Source organism: Eleutherodactylus coqui, chromosome 5 (genome assembly GCF_035609145.1).
Source record: "Eleutherodactylus coqui strain aEleCoq1 chromosome 5, aEleCoq1.hap1, whole genome shotgun sequence".
Classification (NCBI taxonomy): Eukaryota; Metazoa; Chordata; class Amphibia; order Anura; family Eleutherodactylidae; genus Eleutherodactylus; species Eleutherodactylus coqui.
In genome coordinates, this window is record NC_089841.1 from 12,988,364 (window position 1) to 13,008,040 (window position 19,677).

A 19,677-nucleotide genomic window follows, 5' to 3' on the forward strand; every position below is an offset into this window, starting at 1 on the left:
AATCCGCAGTGTGGAGACATGGCCCCGGATAACAACAGAATCCGCAGTGTGGAGACATGGCTCCGGATAACAACAGAATCCGCAGTGTGGAGACATGGCCCCGGATAACAACAGAATTCGCAGGGTGGAGACATGGCTCCGGATAACAACAGAATCCGCACTGTGGAGACATGGCCCCGAATAACAACAGAATCCACAGGGTGGAGACATGGCTCCGGATAACAACAGAATCCACAGGGTGGAGACATGGCTCCCGATAACAACAGAATCCGCAGTGTGGAGACATGGCCCCGAATAACAACAGAATCCGCACTGTGGAGACATGGCTCCGGATAACAACAGAATCCGCAATGTGGAGACATGGCTCCGGATAACAACAGAATCCGCAGTGTGGAGACATGGCCCCGGATAACCACAGAATCCGCACTGTGGAGACATGAACCCGGATGACAATAGAATCCGCACTGTGGAGACATGGCCCCGAATAACAACAGAATCCACAGTGTGGAGACATGGCCCCGGGTAACAGAATCCGCAGTGTGGAGACATGGCCCCGGATAACAACAGAATCCGCACTGTGGAGACATGGCTCCGGATAACAACAGAATCCGCAGTGTGGAGACATGGCCCCGGATAACAACAGAATCCGTAGTATGGAGACATGGCCCCGGATAACAACAGAATCCGCAGTGTGGAGACATGGCTCCGGATAACAACAGAATCCGCAGTGTGGAGACATGGCCCCGGATAACAACAGAATTCGCAGGGTGGAGACATGGCTCCGGATAACAACAGAATCCGCACTGTGGAGACATGGCCCCGAATAACAACAGAATCCACAGGGTGGAGACATGGCTCCGGATAACAACAGAATCCACAGGGTGGAGACATGGCTCCCGATAACAACAGAATCCGCAGTGTGGAGACATGGCCCCGAATAACAACAGAATCCGCACTGTGGAGACATGGCTCCGGATAACAACAGAATCCGCAATGTGGAGACATGGCTCCGGATAACAACAGAATCCGCAGTGTGGAGACATGGCCCCGGATAACCACAGAATCCGCACTGTGGAGACATGAACCCGGATGACAATAGAATCCGCACTGTGGAGACATGGCCCCGAATAACAACAGAATCCACAGTGTGGAGACATGGCCCCGGGTAACAGAATCCGCAGTGTGGAGACATGGCCCCGGATAACAACAGAATCCGCACTGTGGAGACATGGCTCCGGATACACACAGAATCTGCACTGTGGAGACATGGCCCTGAGTAACAACAGAATCCGCACTGTGGAGACATGGCTCCGGATACACACAGAATCTGCACTGTGGAGACATGGCCCCGGATAACAACAGAATCCGCAGTGTGGAGACATGGCCCCGAGTAACAGAATCCACAGTGTGGAGACATGGCCCCGGATAACAACGGAATCCGCACTGTGGAGACATGGCCCCGAATAACAACAGAATCTGCAGTGTGGTGACATGGCCCCGAATAACAACAGAATCCACAGTGTGGAGACATGGCCCCGGGTAACAGAATCCGCAGTGTGGAGACATGGCCCCGGATAACAACAGAATCCGCAGTGTGGAGACATGGCTCCGGATAACAACAGAATCCGCAGTGTGGAGACATGGCCCCGGATAACAACAGAATTCGCAGGGTGGAGACATGGCTCCGGATAACAACAGAATCCGCACTGTGGAGACATGGCCCCGAATAACAACAGAATCCACAGGGTGGAGACATGGCTCCGGATAACAACAGAATCCACAGGGTGGAGACATGGCTCCCGATAACAACAGAATCCGCAGTGTGGAGACATGGCCCCGAATAACAACAGAATCCGCACTGTGGAGACATGGCTCCGGATAACAACAGAATCCGCAATGTGGAGACATGGCTCCGGATAACAACAGAATCCGCAGTGTGGAGACATGGCCCCGGATAACCACAGAATCCGCACTGTGGAGACATGAACCCGGATGACAATAGAATCCGCACTGTGGAGACATGGCCCCGAATAACAACAGAATCCACAGTGTGGAGACATGGCCCCGGGTAACAGAATCCGCAGTGTGGAGACATGGCCCCGGATAACAACAGAATCCGCACTGTGGAGACATGGCTCCGGATACACACAGAATCTGCACTGTGGAGACATGGCCCTGAGTAACAACAGAATCCGCACTGTGGAGACATGGCTCCGGATACACACAGAATCTGCACTGTGGAGACATGGCCCCGGATAACAACAGAATCCGCAGTGTGGAGACATGGCCCCGAGTAACAGAATCCACAGTGTGGAGACATGGCCCCGGATAACAACGGAATCCGCACTGTGGAGACATGGCTCCGGATACACACAGAATCTGCACTGTGGAGACATGGCCCTGAGTAACAACAGAATCCGCACTGTGGAGACATGGCTCCGGATACACACAGAATCTGCACTGTGGAGACATGGCCCCCGGATAACAACAGAATCCGCAGTGTGGAGACATGGCCCCGGATAACAACAGAATCCACACTGTGGAGACATGGCCCCGAATAACAACAGAATCTGCAGTGTGGTGACATGGCCCCGAATAACAACAGAATCCACAGTGTGGAGACATGGCCCCGGGTAACAGAATCCGCAGTGTGGAGACATGGCCCCGGATAACAACAGAATCCGCACTGTGGAGACATGGCTCCGGATACACACAGAATCTGCACTGTGGAGACATGGCCCTGAGTAACAACAGAATCCGCACTGTGGAGACATGGCTCCGGATACACACAGAATCTGCACTGTGGAGACATGGCCCCGGATAACAACAGAATCCGCAGTGTGGAGACATGGCCCCGAGTAACAGAATCCACAGTGTGGAGACATGGCCCCGGATAACAACGGAATCCGCACTGTGGAGACATGGCTCCGGATACACACAGAATCTGCACTGTGGAGACATGGCCCTGAGTAACAACAGAATCCGCACTGTGGAGACATGGCTCCGGATACACACAGAATCTGCACTGTGGAGACATGGCTCCGGATACACACAGAATCTGCACTGTGGAGACATGGCCCCGGATAACAACAGAATCCGCAGTGTGGAGACATGGCCCCGAGTAACAGAATCCACAGTGTGGAGACATGGCCCCGGATAACAACGGAATCCGCACTGTGGAGACATGGCTCCGGATACACACAGAATCTGCACTGTGGAGACATGGCCCTGAGTAACAACAGAATCCGCACTGTGGAGACATGGCTCCGGATACACACAGAATCTGCACTGTGGAGACATGGCCCCCGGATAACAACAGAATCCGCAGTGTGGAGACATGGCCCCGGATAACAACAGAATCCACACTGTGGAGACATGGCCCCGAATAACAACAGAATCTGCAGTGTGGTGACATGGCCCCGAATAACAACAGAATCCACAGTGTGGAGACATGGCCCCGGGTAACAGAATCCGCAGTGTGGAGACATGGCCCCGGATAACAACAGAATCCGCACTGTGGAGACATGGCTCCGGATACACACAGAATCTGCACTGTGGAGACATGGCCCTGAGTAACAACAGAATCCGCACTGTGGAGACATGGCTCCGGATACACACAGAATCTGCACTGTGGAGACATGGCCCCGGATAACAACAGAATCCGCAGTGTGGAGACATGGCCCCGAGTAACAGAATCCACAGTGTGGAGACATGGCCCCGGATAACAACGGAATCCGCACTGTGGAGACATGGCTCCGGATACACACAGAATCTGCACTGTGGAGACATGGCCCTGAGTAACAACAGAATCCGCACTGTGGAGACATGGCTCCGGATACACACAGAATCTGCACTGTGGAGACATGGCTCCGGATACACACAGAATCTGCACTGTGGAGACATGGCCCCGGATAACAACAGAATCCGCAGTGTGGAGACATGGCCCCGAGTAACAGAATCCACAGTGTGGAGACATGGCCCCGGATAACAACGGAATCCGCACTGTGGAGACATGGCTCCGGATACACACAGAATCTGCACTGTGGAGACATGGCCCTGAGTAACAACAGAATCCGCACTGTGGAGACATGGCTCCGGATACACACAGAATCTGCACTGTGGAGACATGGCCCCCGGATAACAACAGAATCCGCAGTGTGGAGACATGGCCCCGGATAACAACAGAATCCACACTGTGGAGACATGGCCCCGAATAACAACAGAATCTGCAGTGTGGTGACATGGCCCCGAATAACAACAGAATCCACAGTGTGGAGACATGGCCCCGGGTAACAGAATCCGCAGTGTGGAGACATGGCCCCGGATAACAACAGAATCCGCACTGTGGAGACATGGCTCCGGATACACACAGAATCTGCACTGTGGAGACATGGCCCTGAGTAACAACAGAATCCGCACTGTGGAGACATGGCTCCGGATACACACAGAATCTGCACTGTGGAGACATGGCCCCGGATAACAACAGAATCCGCAGTGTGGAGACATGGCCCCGAGTAACAGAATCCACAGTGTGGAGACATGGCCCCGGATAACAACGGAATCCGCACTGTGGAGACATGGCTCCGGATACACACAGAATCTGCACTGTGGAGACATGGCCCTGAGTAACAACAGAATCCGCACTGTGGAGACATGGCTCCGGATACACACAGAATCTGCACTGTGGAGACATGGCCCCCGGATAACAACAGAATCCGCAGTGTGGAGACATGAACCCGGATGACAATAGAATCCGCAGTGTGGAGACATGGCCCCGGATAAACACAGAATCTGCAGTGTGGAGACATGAACCCGGATGACAACAGAATCCGCACTGTGGAGACATGGCCCCAAATAACAACAGAATCCGCACTGTGGAAACATGGCCCCGGGTAACAACAGAATCCGCACTGTGGAGACATGGCCCCGGATACACACAGAATCTGCACTGTGGAGACATGGCTCCGGATACACACAGAATCCGCAGTGTGGAGACATGGCTCCGGATACACACAGAATCTGCACTGTGGAGACATGGCCCCGGATAACAACAGAATCCGCAGTGTGGAGACATGAACCCGGATAACAACAGAATCCGCAGTGTGGAGACATGAACCCGGATAACAACAGAATCCGCAGTGTGGAGACATGAACCCGGATGACAATAGAATCCGCAGTGTGGAGACATGAACCCGGATGACAATAGAATCCGCAGTGTGGAGACATGGCTCCGGATACACACAGAATCTGCACTGTGGAGACATGGCCCCGGAGAACAACAGAATCCGCACTGTGGAGACATGGCCCCGGATACACACAGAATCTGCACTGTGGAGACATGGCCCGAATAACAACAGAATCCGCACTGTGGAGACATGAACCCGGATGACAACAGAATCCGCAGTGTGGAGACATGGCCCCGGATAACAACAGAATCCGCACTGTGGAGACATGACTCCGGATAACAACAGAATCTGCACTGTGGAGACATGGCTCCGGATACACACAGAATCCGCAGTGTGGAGACATGGCCCCGAATAACAACAGAATCCGCAGTGTGGAGACATGGCCCCGGATAACAACAGAATCTGCAGTGTGGAGACATGGCCCCGGATAACAACAGAATCCGCAGCGTGGAGACATGAACCCGGATGACAACAGAATCCGCAGTGTGGAGACATGGCCGCGGATAACAACAGAATCCGCAGTGTGGAGACATGGCTCCGGATAACAACAGAATCCGCAGCGTGGAGACATGGCCCTGTATAACAATAGAATCCGCATTGCGGAGATATGAACCTGATGCCAACAGAATCTGCAGTGTGGAGTCCGTGGATCCGGAACGTGGTGACAGACCCAGGTAACGGAATCCGCACTGTGGAGACATGGCTCCGGATACACACAGAATCTGCACTGTGGAGACATGGCCCCGGATAACAACAGAATCCGCAGTGTGGAGACATGAACCCGGATGACAATAGAATCCGCAGTGTGGAGACATGGCCCCAAATAACAACAGAATCCGCACTGTGGAGACATGGCCCCGGGTAACAACAGAATCCGCACTGTGGAGACATGGCCCCGGGTAACAACAGAATCCGCACTGTGGAGACATGGCCCCGGATACACACAGAATCTGCACTGTGGAGACATGGCTCCGGATACACACAGAATCCGCAGTGTGGAGACATGGCTCCGGATACACACAGAATCTGCACTGTGGAGACATGGCCCCGGATAACAACAGAATCCGCAGTGTGGAGACATGAACCCGAATAACAACAGAATCCGCAGTGTGGAGACATGGCCCCGGATAACAACAGAATCCGCAGTGTGGAGACATGAACCCGGATGACAACAGAATCCGCACTGTGGAGACATGGCTCCGGATACACACAGAATCTGCACTGTGGAGACATGGCCCCGGATAACAACAGAATCCGCAGTGTGGAGACATGGCCCCGGATACACACAGAATCTGCACTGTGGAGATATGGCCCGAATAACAACAGAATCCGCACTGTGGAGACATGAACCCGGATGACAACAGAATCCGCAGTGTGGAGACATGGCTCCAAATAACAACAGAATCCGCACTTTGGAGACATGGCCCCGGATAACAACAGAATCTGCAGTGTGGAAACATGGCCCCGGATAACAACAGAATCTGCAGTGTGGAGACATGGCCCCGGATAACAACAGAATCCGCAGCGTGGAGACATGGCTCCGGATAACAACAGAATCCGCAGTGTGGAGACATGGCTCCGGATAACAACAGAATCCGCAGCGTGGAGACATGAACCCGGATGACAATAGAATCCGCATTGTGGAGACATGAACCTGATGCCAACAGAATCTGCAGTGTGGAGTCCGTGGATCCGGAACGTGGTGACAGACCCAGGTAACGGAATCCGCACTGTGGAGACATGGCTCCGGATAACAACAGAATCCGCAGTGTGGAGACATGAACCCGGATGACAATAGAATCCGCAGTGTGGAGACATGGCCCCAAATAACAACAGAATCCGCACTGTGGAGACATGGCCCCGGATACACACAGAATCTGCACTGTGGAGACATGGCCCCGGATACACACAGAATCTGCACTGTGGAGACATGGCTCCGGATACACACAGAATCCGCAGTGTGGAGACATGGCCCCGGATACACACAGAATCTGCACTGTGGAGACATGGCTCCGGATACACACAGAATCTGCACTGTGGAGACATGGCCCCGGATACACACAGAATCTGCACTGTGGAGACATGGCCCCGGATAACAACAGAATCCGCAGTGTGGAGACATGAACCCGAATAACAACAGAATCCGCAGTGTGGAGACATGGCCCCGGATAACAACAGAATCCGCAGTGTGGAGACATGAACCCGGATGACAATAGAATCCGCAGTGTGGAGATATGGCTCCGGATACACACAGAATCTGCACTGTGGAGACATGGCCCCGGATAACAACAGAATCCGCACTGTGGAGACATGGCTCCGGATAACAACAGAATCCGCAGTGTGGAGACATGGCTCCGGATAACAACAGAATCTGCAGTGTGGAGACATGGCCCCGAATAACAACAGAATCTGCAGTGTGGAGACATGGCTCCGGATAACAACAGAATCCACAGTGTGGAGACATGGCCCCGAATAACAACAGAATCCACAGTGTGGAGACATGGCCCCGGATAACAGAATCCACAGTGTGGAGACATGGCCCCGAATAACAACAGAATCCACAGTGTGGAGACATGGCCCCGGATAACAGAATCCGCAGTGTGGAGACATGGCTCCGGATAACAGAATCCGCACTGTGGAGACATGGCCCCGAATAACAACAGAATCCGCAGTGTGGGGACATGGCCCCGAATAACAACAGAATCCGCAGTGTGGAGACATGGCCCCGCATAACAACAGAATCCGCAGTGTGGAGACATGGCTCCGGATAACAGAATCCACAGTATGGAGACATGGCCCCGAATAACAATAGAATCCGCAGCGTGGAGACATGGCCCCGGATAACAATAGAATCCGCAGTGTGGAGACATGAACCTGATGACAACAGAATCTGCATTGTGGAGTCCGTGGATCCGGAACGTGGTGACATAGACCCAGGTAACGGAATCCGGAACGTGCAGATGTAGACCCAGGGAAAGGGATCTGGAACGTGGAGACGTAGACCCAGATTAAGGTAAATTCCTTGGTATATGAATTAGAAGTTATTGTGCCCTGAGAAGATGTCTGTGTTCCAGCAATGTAATTTTGGATGGGGTGATGTTATCCAGAAGGAGAGTTCTGTTGAAGCCATTTCATCAGGTGAAGATAGGATTTATTAAACAGCATATATGCAAGTACTTAGATGAGAATGGAGTAATTAACCAGAGCCGGCATGGGTTTGTAACAAACAAGTCATGCCAGACTAATCTAATTTCCTTCTATGATAGTATCACTGACTGGGTTGATCAGGAAAATGCGGTGGATATACTATATCTTGACCTCAGTAATGCATTTGACAAAGTATCTCATACCATACTTATTGAAAAAAATGATCAAATATGGGATTGACAAGGCAACTGTTAGGTGGATTCACAAGTGGCTGAGTGATCGTAGTCAAAGAGTGGTCATAAATGGCTGCACATCCAAGTGGAAGAATGTATCAAGTGAGGTACCACAAGGCTCTGGGGGAGGGAATTGATGGGAAACTTTTCAAATTTGCCGACAACACAAAGCAATAAGGGATGGCTAACACTAGGGAAGAGAGAGAGCGTATTGAAAACGATCTAGAAAAGCTTACACAGTGGGCAGCAACTAACTGAATGGCATTTAACAAGGAGAAATGCAAAGTTCTACATCTGGGCAAGAAAAATGAAAAAAGCACATACAGAATGGGAGGAATTGGGCTAAGCAGCAGCACATGTGGAAGAAGACTTGTGTATACTAATAGATCATAGACTGAACATGAGTCAAGAATGTGATGGAGCAGCCAAAAAGGCAAACACAATTCTGGGATGCATTAAGAGAAGCATAGAGTCTAGATCACATGAGGTCATTACCCCCCTCTACTCTTCCTTAGTCAGACCTAATCTGGAATACTGGGCCTAGTTCTGGGCAACCCACTTTAAAAAAAGACATAGACAAACTGGAGCAAGTTCAGAGAAGAGTTACCAAGATGGTGAGCGGTCTGCAAATCATGTCCTATGAGGAACGGTTGAAGGATCTGGGAATGTTTAGCTTGCAGAAGAGAAGGTTGAGAGGAGCCTTAATAGCTGTCTACAAATATCTGAAGGGCTGTCACAGTGCAGAGGGATCAGCCCTATTCTCATCTGCATAAGGAAAGACTAGAAGCAATGAGATTAAACTGAAAGGGAGGAGACATAGATTAGATATTAAACTTTCTGACATTGAGGGTGATCAATAAGTGGAACAGGTTACCACGGGACATGGTGAGTTCTCCTTCAATGAAAGTGTTCAAACAAAGGCTGGACAAATATCTGTCTGGGATGATTTAGTGATCCTGCACTGAGCAGGGGGTTGGACCCGATGACCCTGGAGGTCCCCTCCAACTCTACCAATCTATGATTCCATGATAAGATAAAGGATTTGAACCTTGAACATGAGAAATAGGATAAAGCATTTTCCAGCATTCTGCCTTTCTTCTTGAAAAAACTTAAAGGAAAGATTAGGATCTGTTGATAAGATGGATCCCAAGAAGTGTAAATGTGGGGAATATTTCATTGGTTAAACATTTCTATTGCTGCCTCCTCCATCCTCAGAGATGCCTTATATAGTAAGTTTTATGGCATCCTAAAATATTTCTCCATGCATGCTGTTCTTGTGGTGCAAGCTATGAATCTGTAAATATAATCAATATTATATTGATCACAGTCAATCAGGTCTGACATCATGCATTGACAGCCAGTAAAGATATGAAGATATTCTGGGTCAAGTAAGTGAGCACTCTGCAGATTAATAATAGTTATCATATCTCAGGGAAAACCCTTTAAGAAGCTCAACATTCTGCTCAACAACTCCTGCCAAGGACTCCAATACCATCCCCTACCCCTGCTTTGGGGCTCTCACCATTCTCACTGTATGGGGCCACAATATATGTGATGTCAGCTTAATGTAAGGGTCTTACTTTGACATGTCTTTAGTGGCCATATTCTTGGTCTGACATATGCAATTATTGTATGTACTAAGTTTTACAGATGAGAAGTTCTATATTTGTTGTACACCATGTTTTACTAAAATCCTGCTTCATGGGATATTTAGTAATGGAAAAGGGAGCAGTGGACAGCCTCTGCACTGAGAAAAGCAGCATCTATACGGACAAGACTGTTGGTAACACAGAGACTTGTGCTGCTTGTCCAGACCTTTGGGGTGAGGCCATTTGGAACTCCATTGGTCCCATGTCACATCTAATGGCCTAATATGGTCTGCTGGTCCTCAGAATGAGGTCTACTGATTGTGATCTGTTTTGCTATCACTGTCTTGGTTACTATGAAGAAAAAGGTTTGGTACTGTGTTAGCCAGTAAAGTGTGCTTAAAAGCCATTAAAAGGTATCCTATCTACAAGATTACCTTACTGAGAACAATAAGGCATAGTGCTCACGGCCGTTACGGGCTCCGCAAGCGGGATTCCGCAGCGGAGTCCATCACGGCGCCCCCCCCCCCCCCCAGAGACCCCATACTCCTCTCTGGATGCGCTGCCTGACATCCCGCATCCTGTGCCGGCGCACATGCGCAGTACAGCGCATGGTGCACTGGCAGTGTTATGTGATGCGCCAGCAGCGTCATAGGACACGCCCACAGCATCACATGACGTGTCGGCCGTGGCATATCTTCCACTGTGCTTCCATTGACTGCAATGGAAGCCGTCCGCGCGTACGTCCGCGGCAAATAGAACATGATACGCTTAATTACGGGTGCTTTCACGGGGCGGAATTCCAAGGTGGAATTCCGCACCGTGAGCATTGCGCTATTAGGTTCAATAGAACCTAATAGCTGCGGGGCAATGCCATGGATTTCCACCGCATGATATGCAGCAGAAATCCGCCCATGGGAATTAGGCCTAAAACTTGTCTTGGTTACTAATTACATTTTGCTACATGTCTTGTAATTTATATACCAATGTTCTAAAATATCAATATGATCTTTAGTTATATTCAAAAAAAGTAATTCAGTTTTGTTCTCAGCAGATAGCGTTACTGGAAGCTCAAAGAGATGTCTGATAGTTGCAGGTTGTAAAGCAGAAGATTGTGGTATCTCACAGGATACATATGAAGAACCTGCCATTATCCCAGATATCCCCTCAGCCCTTCACAGCAAAGATCCATCATCTGATCCTCTTATACAGGGCCCATCTTCTGACTCATATCTGACTCATATGCAGAAGAAAAGTCACAGAAGGGGAGAACATCAAAGACCTCACAAAGGGGAGAGACCATATTCATGTTCAGAATGTGGGGAATGTTTTAGTGTGAAATCACAACTTGTTATAGATCAGAAAATTCACACAGGAGAGAAGTCCTTTCCATGCTTAGAATGTGTAAAATGTTTCAACCAGAAATCAGGTCTTGTTAGACAACAAAAAATGAACACAGTAGAGAAACCATATTCATGTACTGTTTGTGGTAAGTGTTTTAACCAAAACTCAGCTCTAGCTGCTCATCAAAGAAGTCACACAGGGGAGAAGCCATTTTCATGTTCGGAATGTGGGAAATGTTTTGCCCAGAAATCATATCTTGTTACACATCAGAGAAGTCACACAGGAGAGAAGCCATTTTCATGTTCTGAATGTGGAATATGTTTTACTCTAAAATCAGTTCTTGTTAAACATCAGAGAATTCACACAGGGGAGAAATCATTTTCTTGTTCAGAATGTGAGAAACGTTTTTCAGATAAATCTCATTTTCATGCACATCAGAAAACGCACACAGGAGAGAAGCCATTTTCTTGTTCAGAATGTGGCGTGTGTTTTATTTGGAAATCGGATCTTGTTAAACATCAGAGAATTCACACAGGTGAGAAGCCATTTTCTTGTTCTGAATGTGGGAAATGTTTTAATCGAAAATCATATCTAGCTAGACATCGGAGAATTCACACAGGAGAAAAGCCATTTTCTTGTTCAGAGTGTGGGAAATGTTTTGCAGACAAATCAGTTCTCGTTAGCCATCAGAGAAGTCACACAGGGGAGAAGTCATTTTCTTGTTCTGATTGTGGGAGTTGTTTTAATCGGAAATCACATCTTGTTAGACATCAGAGAAGTCACACAGGGGAGAGGCCATTTTCATGTTTAGTATGTGGGAAATGTTTTAATCGAAAGTCAACTCTTGTTAAACATCAGAGAATTCACACACGTGTGAAGCCATATTCTTTTACTGTTAAGGAAAGTGATTTATCCATAAGTCAGCTCTAACTGTTTTTCCTCTCTGACATTTTTGATGGGCATTTTTATGTTCAGAAACTCGCATCTTCAGAGAACTCACACAGGGAAGAAGCCATTTTGAATTTTTTTTCGAAACTTGTCTTATTGACAGATAATACAAGTTTGCCACTGAAAAAATGTTATTATTCCAGCAGCATTACAATAATGTGACATAAATGAGTGAGCCATTAGGTCAGATAGGAGGGGTTTATTTAGCATTAGCCAGAACAATTATACAACTACTTTTACAGGTGCTGTGGATTTTCTTTAGACAAAAACTGTACTAAAATCCATGTTGAAATCCTCGCTATGTTGAGACAGATCCAATAAGCATACGTATGTCGTTACATTTTCCTTATATGAAGATTGACACAATATAACTTTTTTTTCTATATAAATAATAGCGTCTGTTCAATTTATTACAGAATCAATACTCATATGGTTCAGTAAGAAAAAATAGAGCTCACCCTTTATAGCAGGGACCCCACAGCCGAGCGATGATGGTAATCAAAGCCTAAACCAGAAAAAAACTCAGCTTTAGTGGATAACAAGGCAAATGTAAAAGAGACATAGGTAGGCTTCTACATCTAAACTCTTCTTTATTTTCAAGGAAAAGACATCATGAAAGATAAGTTGTCAAGGAGCTGGACGTGTTTCGGCTAGACCTGAGCTGTTGAAAAAGACTGCAGGACTAGCCGAAACGCGTCCAGCTCCTTGACAACTTATCTTTCATGATGTCTTTTCCCTGAAAATAAAGAAGAGTTTGGACATAGAATCCTACCTACCTCTCTTGTACATTTGCCTCATATGGTTCAGTCATCTTTTATATTTTTGCATCAGAGCTTAAACACAACTCACAGAAGATGAAGCCAGATAAAAGATATGTACTACAGGAAAGGCTCAATCACTGTTTAACCTGGTGCAGCAAGCCAGATTGCAATATAGAGGAGCAAAAATGTTTATGTGCAGACTGTAAACTTCACCCAGGGTAGGGGAGGGGTGCCTACTAACAAACCTAGTCTGCACAATATGAACTGATACCAAGATGATTGCCATAGATGGGTGCACCACACATACAGGCATACAACCCACACTGACTAAGCAGTGGATTGCCCTGCATTAAAAAAGTATGTCACACAGGCACGCCAGCCTGGGCTCCGCAAGCATCTATAGCAAACCGCATGCATAACAAAAACACTTATAAATGCGGGTGTTAGTATTTTAGGCCCAGAACATGTAAGCTGGCGCCCCACGGCAAGGCCACCTATGCTATCTCACAATTAACTACATAAAATTACAGAGGTGAGAAAAAAATGCTCAAATACATGACTTACAGAAAATGAAGCCAGATGCATGATATAAACTATAGGAAAGGCTCAATTGCCGTTTAACCTGGTAGCGGCAGCAAGCCAGATTGCAACATAGGAGGAGCAAAAATGTTCATGTGCAGACTGATTGAGCATCCACTAAACTCAACCCAGGGTAGTGAAGCTCAAACGTGAGCATGAAAACAACATGATGGTAAAAGTTCTGGAATAAAATTACAATAACCCCAAAAAGAGGTGCGGAGGCACGCGAGGAAGCGCAAATGGGCGGAGGCACGTGAGAAGTGTGATTTAGTTGATTTTTGTTTCTTTTTTTAGGTTAAATTTTAGATCTGCACTAGCATGTGCTCCATGCTTGGCGATGCCGTTCAGTGTACATCTTTTGCAATGTATGCAGTCCTTGACGAGTAGTTCAAGGGTGCATACTGCGGTGCGAGATGTGAATATGTTGCGCATTTGGAAGCCCAGATCCTGGATCTAAATGAGCCACTTACAACACTGCAACACAGTGGCAATATGGAAAGGAGTTTGCTGCTCACTGACCAGGCACTCGCTGGGGTAGATGTGGGGGTGGAGGGTAGTTCAGGAATGCAGAATGAGCAGGCAGCTAGCTGGGTGACAGGAGGGGTAGAGGGAAGAGAACCAGGGAGGCTAGTTTTGAACTGGCACACCCCAACAAGTTTGTAGAGTTGGAAGATGAGGGTGATGCAATTACAAGATTAGCAGTGCTGCAGCACAACATGGCCTCTGACTGTCATGGAGATGACTGCTCCAATAAGAAGGGGAAGGGAAGCGCAGGGCAGGCTAGACAGGTCCTAGTGGTGAGGGACTCAATTATTAAGCAGACAGACAGCCACAAAGACCAGGATCATTGAATGGTGTGTTGCCTTCCTGGCACTCGAGTTCGACACATCACAGATCGGGTTGACAGATTACTGGGAGGGGCTGGTGGAGATACATCAGTCATGGTGCACATGGGCACCAATGACAAAGTCAGAGGTCGATGGAAGACTCTTAAAAATTATTTTAGGGATTTAGGATCTAAGCTCAGAGCAAGGTCCTCCAAGGTAGTTTTCTTGGAAATACTACCTGTACCATAGGCCACAGCAGAAAGGTAACGGGCGATTAGGGAGGTAAACAAGTGGCTCCAGAGTTGGTGTAAGCAAGAGGGGTTTAGGTTTCTGGAGAACTTGGCTGACTTTGCTGTCGGCTACAAACTCTACCGTAGGGGCGGGGTGCATTTTAATGGGATGGGTGCAGCTGTGCTGAGGCAGAAGATGGCTAGAAGGTTGGAGGAGTGTGTAAACTAGGGACTGGGGGGAAGGCAACAAGTGAAGTAGAAAGGTAGACAGAGTTCTAGGATTAAAGAATGGAAATGGGGGTTGGACGGGCGGGGGGGGGGGGGGGGGGGGAGTGTAGTGTAGTACAGATGGAACTGACAAAGCAGCAAATAGGACTATAAGTAGTATAATAAATTCAAACCATAACCTCAACCATGCATATTGTATGGCTACAAATACAAGAAGTCTGGTCAATAAAGTGCATGAGCTTGAAGCAAGAATGTCTGAAGAAAACTGCGGCATAGTAGGAACAACGGAAACATGGCTTGATGAAAAATGCAACTGAGTAGTGAACTTACAAGGATACAATCTCTTAAGAAGAGACCATGGGAACCAGAAAGGGTGGGGGGTGGGGATATGTCTGTATGTTAAATCCTACCTAATTCCAAGGCTACAAGAAGATATAGGTGTAGGATATGAACATGTGGAATCTCTATGGGTAGAAATACAGGGTGGAAGGACTAACTTGTAGAGCTGGGTAAAGAACTGGCTCAAAGATAGAAAGCAGAGGGTGGTAATAGTTTGTACTCTGATTTGGCCACCATTGCTAGTGGGGTGCCGCAGGGCTCAGTATTCCGTCCTTTTCTGTTCAATATTTTTATCAATGGCCTGAGAAAAGGACTGCACAGTAAAATATTGATATCTGCAGACGATACAAAATTCTACAAAATAATTAATACAACAGACGACAATATACGGCTGCAAATGGACCTAAATAAGCCGGGGGCTTGGCCAGAAAAATGGCTAATGAAGTTCAACATTGATAAATGTAAGGTTCTTGTAGGCCTCACATGGAATACTGTGCTCCGGAAAGACATTGCAGTGCTTGAGGGGGTACAAAGACAGGCAACTAAATTAATAAATAGAAAGGTAGGACTGGAATACCCTTTCCTCCCATTCCATAATTGGGATCTCTCCCATGATCTGTTTATACCCAGGACTGCAACGTTAAAAAGAGGGCATCCTCTACGTCTAGAGGAAAGAAGGTTTGATCAACAACACAGAAGGAGGTTATTTATTATGGAACTCTCTGCCTGCGGACGTGGTGATTGCAAAATCAATGGAAGAATTTAAAATGGGACTATACAACTTTTTAGAGAACTGCAACACTGCAGGATATAGACATTAAATAACCAGCGGGGTTGTTGATTTCCGTCTTGGAGTCAGCTAGGAACTTTCAAAAGTTGATCCAGGAATTATTCTGCCTGCCATTATGGAGTTGGGAAGAAATTTTTCCTCCAAAATGAGGTAAATTGGCTTCTGCCTCATTGGATTTTTTTTGCCTTTCTCTGGATCAACAAGGGGGAAGGAAAGAGGCTAAACTGGATGGACATTTGGTTTTTTCCAGTCCTTAACCCTTCCAATCCTTAGGAAAAAGGTTTTGTTTCTAACCTTCTTAAATCAAAAATATTCTTCACCTCGAAGATGTTCTCTGAACTGACCCGAGTGGCAACTGGTCTGAGATTTTTGGAAAACCTATTGAGCACAAGTGGTTTGAGGAGAGAGACATGGAAGGAGTTGGGGATACGGAGGGGGGAAGGAGTCGCAGCCAGTAACAAACAGAATTAATTCTCCCCAACACTTCAAACAGACCCAAAAAACATGGGGCTAGCTTATAAGGCGGAACTCTCATCGTGATATGTTTGGAGGAAAGCCACACTTTATCCCCTAGGACCAATTGCAAAAAGGACCGATGCCTGCAATTGGCAAACCCCTTCATGGAAGCAGGTAACCTTTCCAGATTCACCTTGGTCTTCTGCCAAATCTTGGCAAAGCTCTCTGCTGAAGAGGCTGCTGCTGGAACCTCGGAAGTAGTGGAGACTGGCAGGGGAACTTTGGGTTGATGCTCATATACTATGAAGAAGGGAGAAGTCTTCGAGAAGTCGCTGACGTGCTGGTGATGAGAAAACTCCGCCCACGGCAGTAGGCTGGCCCAATCATCCTGGTGGGCATTGGTAAAAAGGCAGAGGTGTCCGGTCAGGATTTGGTTGGTGTACTCCACCTGTCTGTTGGACTGTGGATGATAGGCCGAAGAGAGGTGTAATGATATATCCATCAATTTACAAAGACATCTCCAAAATTTAGATGTAAATTGCACCCCTCTATCCGATACAATATGCTTAGGAAAACCATGGAGACGAAAAATGTGATCAATGAATTTCTCCGCAAGTTGACTGGTGGATGGCAAACCAGGCAGAGCACAAAATGAGCCATTTTAGAAGATCGGTCCAGTACTTCCCAAATAATGGTACAGCCACTGGACGGAGGTAAATCTGTAATAAAGTCCATGGCAATATGCTGCCATGGGGCCTCAGATATAGGCAATTGACACAACATACCTGCGAGTCTCAGTTTCTGTGGTTTATACTGGGTGCAGGAAGTGCAGTAAGACACGAAATCGTGGATATCCTTCATCATGGATGGCCACCAGTACCGATGGCGAATTAACTTGCTAGTCTTGTGTTGCCCAGAATGATCAGCGAATTTGGAGCAGTGACCCCCAGGACAAGACACCTCTTTGCTTAGCCTCAGGCACGAATGTCTTCCCAGGCAGGATATCCTTGACCCGAACAGGAGCTACTGCTACCAATTTAGCAGGTTTGATGATAAATTGCGGGACCTCCTCAGTGTCAATACAATCGAATGCTCTGCATAGCGCGTCAGCTTTAATATTCTTGTCGGCAGGTTGAAAATACAACATAAAATCCAACCGTGCGAAAAACAATGCCCACTAAGCTTGGTGGGGGTTAAGCCGCTGTGCAGTCTGAAGATACGCCACATTTTTATAGTCAGTGTAGTGTAGCAGTGCAGGGGGAAACACCAGGCCACAACCAAATGCTGAGCATCTTGTCTTTATTCAGACTTGATGAACATACAAAAAGTACTGGCATTCTCCAGACAACAAAACATGCAAGAAAGGTCCTTGTAAATTAGCAGTCCAGCAAAAGCAAACATAAAAGTCTTTTAGAGTTCAATAGGGCATAGTCTCAGCAAGCCTTCCGTGCGGTGTGGTGTGGTGTCTCCAGCACAGGGCTCTCACTTTCAGCCTCTGCTGATACAGGACATCTCTCGCTGAACATGTCAGCTGCACCAATTTATGTCCACCACCTGTCCTGTTCAGGTGGAACTCTCTACCGGAGCGAGGAACGGACCGAATCTACATCACGGATGGTAGTAACCTCTGTGATATATACCTTCCGTCCCTCACTTCACCTCTCAACCTGCTACATACCCCCCCCCCTTCCTGCCCCAAGTCGTGGGGCTGGGCACCTACCTCTACCAAACAACTGACCCTTGACAGGGCATCCGCATTGTCATTTGCCTTTCCTGGCCTGTGTTCAACCTCAAAGTCGAACTCTTGTAAGGCAAGGAACCACCTTTTTATCCTGACGTTGTTCCCTTTCCTTTTGTACATCCATTTCAGGGGGGCATGATCCGACACCAGCTTGAACTTTCTTCCCAGGAGGTAATAGCCGTAAGTTTTCGGCTCAAAAACATTACACAATGTTCCTAGCCGTTAACCTCCTGCGACATTACTGCTCCTAGCCCTACATCTGATGCATTCGTATGGACTACAAATGTTCTTGTAAAGTCAGGCGGCACCAACACGGGCTGCTGACACAACGCATGTTTTAGATTCATGAATGCTTCTTCTGCTTCTGGTGACCAGTGCGCCATTCCCGATTTCCCCCTTTTGTTAGCTCTGTTAACGGGGCTGCCATTGTAGCAAATTTGGGGATAAAACAGCAGTAATAGCCCACTAACCCCAAGAAAGCTTTCACCCGTTTCTTTGTCAGGGGCCGGGGCCAGTTCTGTATAGCCTCTACTCTATTGAGTTGGGGCTTTACAAAACCCCTTTCCGCGATGAAGCCCAGATACTTGACCTGTTCCATCCCTAAGGCACATTTTTGGGGGTTTATTGTGAACCCAGCCACTGAATCCAGTACAGCCTGGACTTTACTCAGATGGCTCTCCCAATCTTGGCTAAAGATGACATTGTCATCCAGGGAAGCTGCTGCGTATCTTTTGTGGGGACTTAACAACCTATCCATTGCCCTTTGAAATGTAGCCGGGGTACCTTTCAACGCAAAGGGCATTTTCTAATATTGAAAACAGCCTCCTGGGATGGAAAAAGCCGTCTTCTCCCTAGCTTCTGCTGAGAGAGGAATCTGCCAATATCCTTTTGTTAAGTCCAGTGTGGTTATGTACCTGGCGGACCCTAGCCTCTCAAGCAACTCATCCACCCTAGGCATGGGGTAGGCATCTGATTTTGAGACCTCGTTGGGTTTCCTGTAGTCATTACAAAACCCCTAGTTCCAACATTCTTTTGACTTCTACCGACACCATTTCCCTACAGGCTTCCAGGATTCGGTATGGTTTCTGGCAGACTTTTACCTGAGGGTCTGTAAGGATCTCAAGTTCAATGATCTTGGCGCAACCAGGCAGTTCAGTGAACAAATCCTTATTGCGCTGCAGAAACTCTCTACTTTGCTGTGCCTGGGATCTTGACAGTGTTTCGGCTATCATCGCGCCTTGGATGCCACATCCTGACTCCATAGCCAAACAAGGACAGACCA

At 47.7% G+C, this 19,677-nt stretch overlaps 1 protein-coding gene across 2 annotated transcripts in view; it reads left to right on the top strand.

Moving 5' to 3' along the window:
- LOC136629013 (zinc finger protein 300-like) overlaps window positions 1-12,827 on the top strand; it is a 157,587-nt gene extending 144,760 nt beyond the window's left edge. The window contains exons 1-2 of one of the 2 annotated variants that reach the window (XM_066605121.1): window positions 9,932-9,954; window positions 11,207-12,827. In XM_066605121.1, coding sequence (XP_066461218.1) covers window positions 11,395-12,426 — 1,032 coding nt within the window. In that variant the 5' untranslated portion in view covers window positions 9,932-9,954; window positions 11,207-11,394 and the 3' untranslated portion in view covers window positions 12,427-12,827. Of the gene's footprint in view, window positions 1-9,931; window positions 9,955-11,206 lie in introns of those variants that run through there. The other variant, XM_066605118.1, reaches the window with a different exon arrangement.
- Window positions 12,828-19,677: the final 6,850 nt, after the last annotated feature.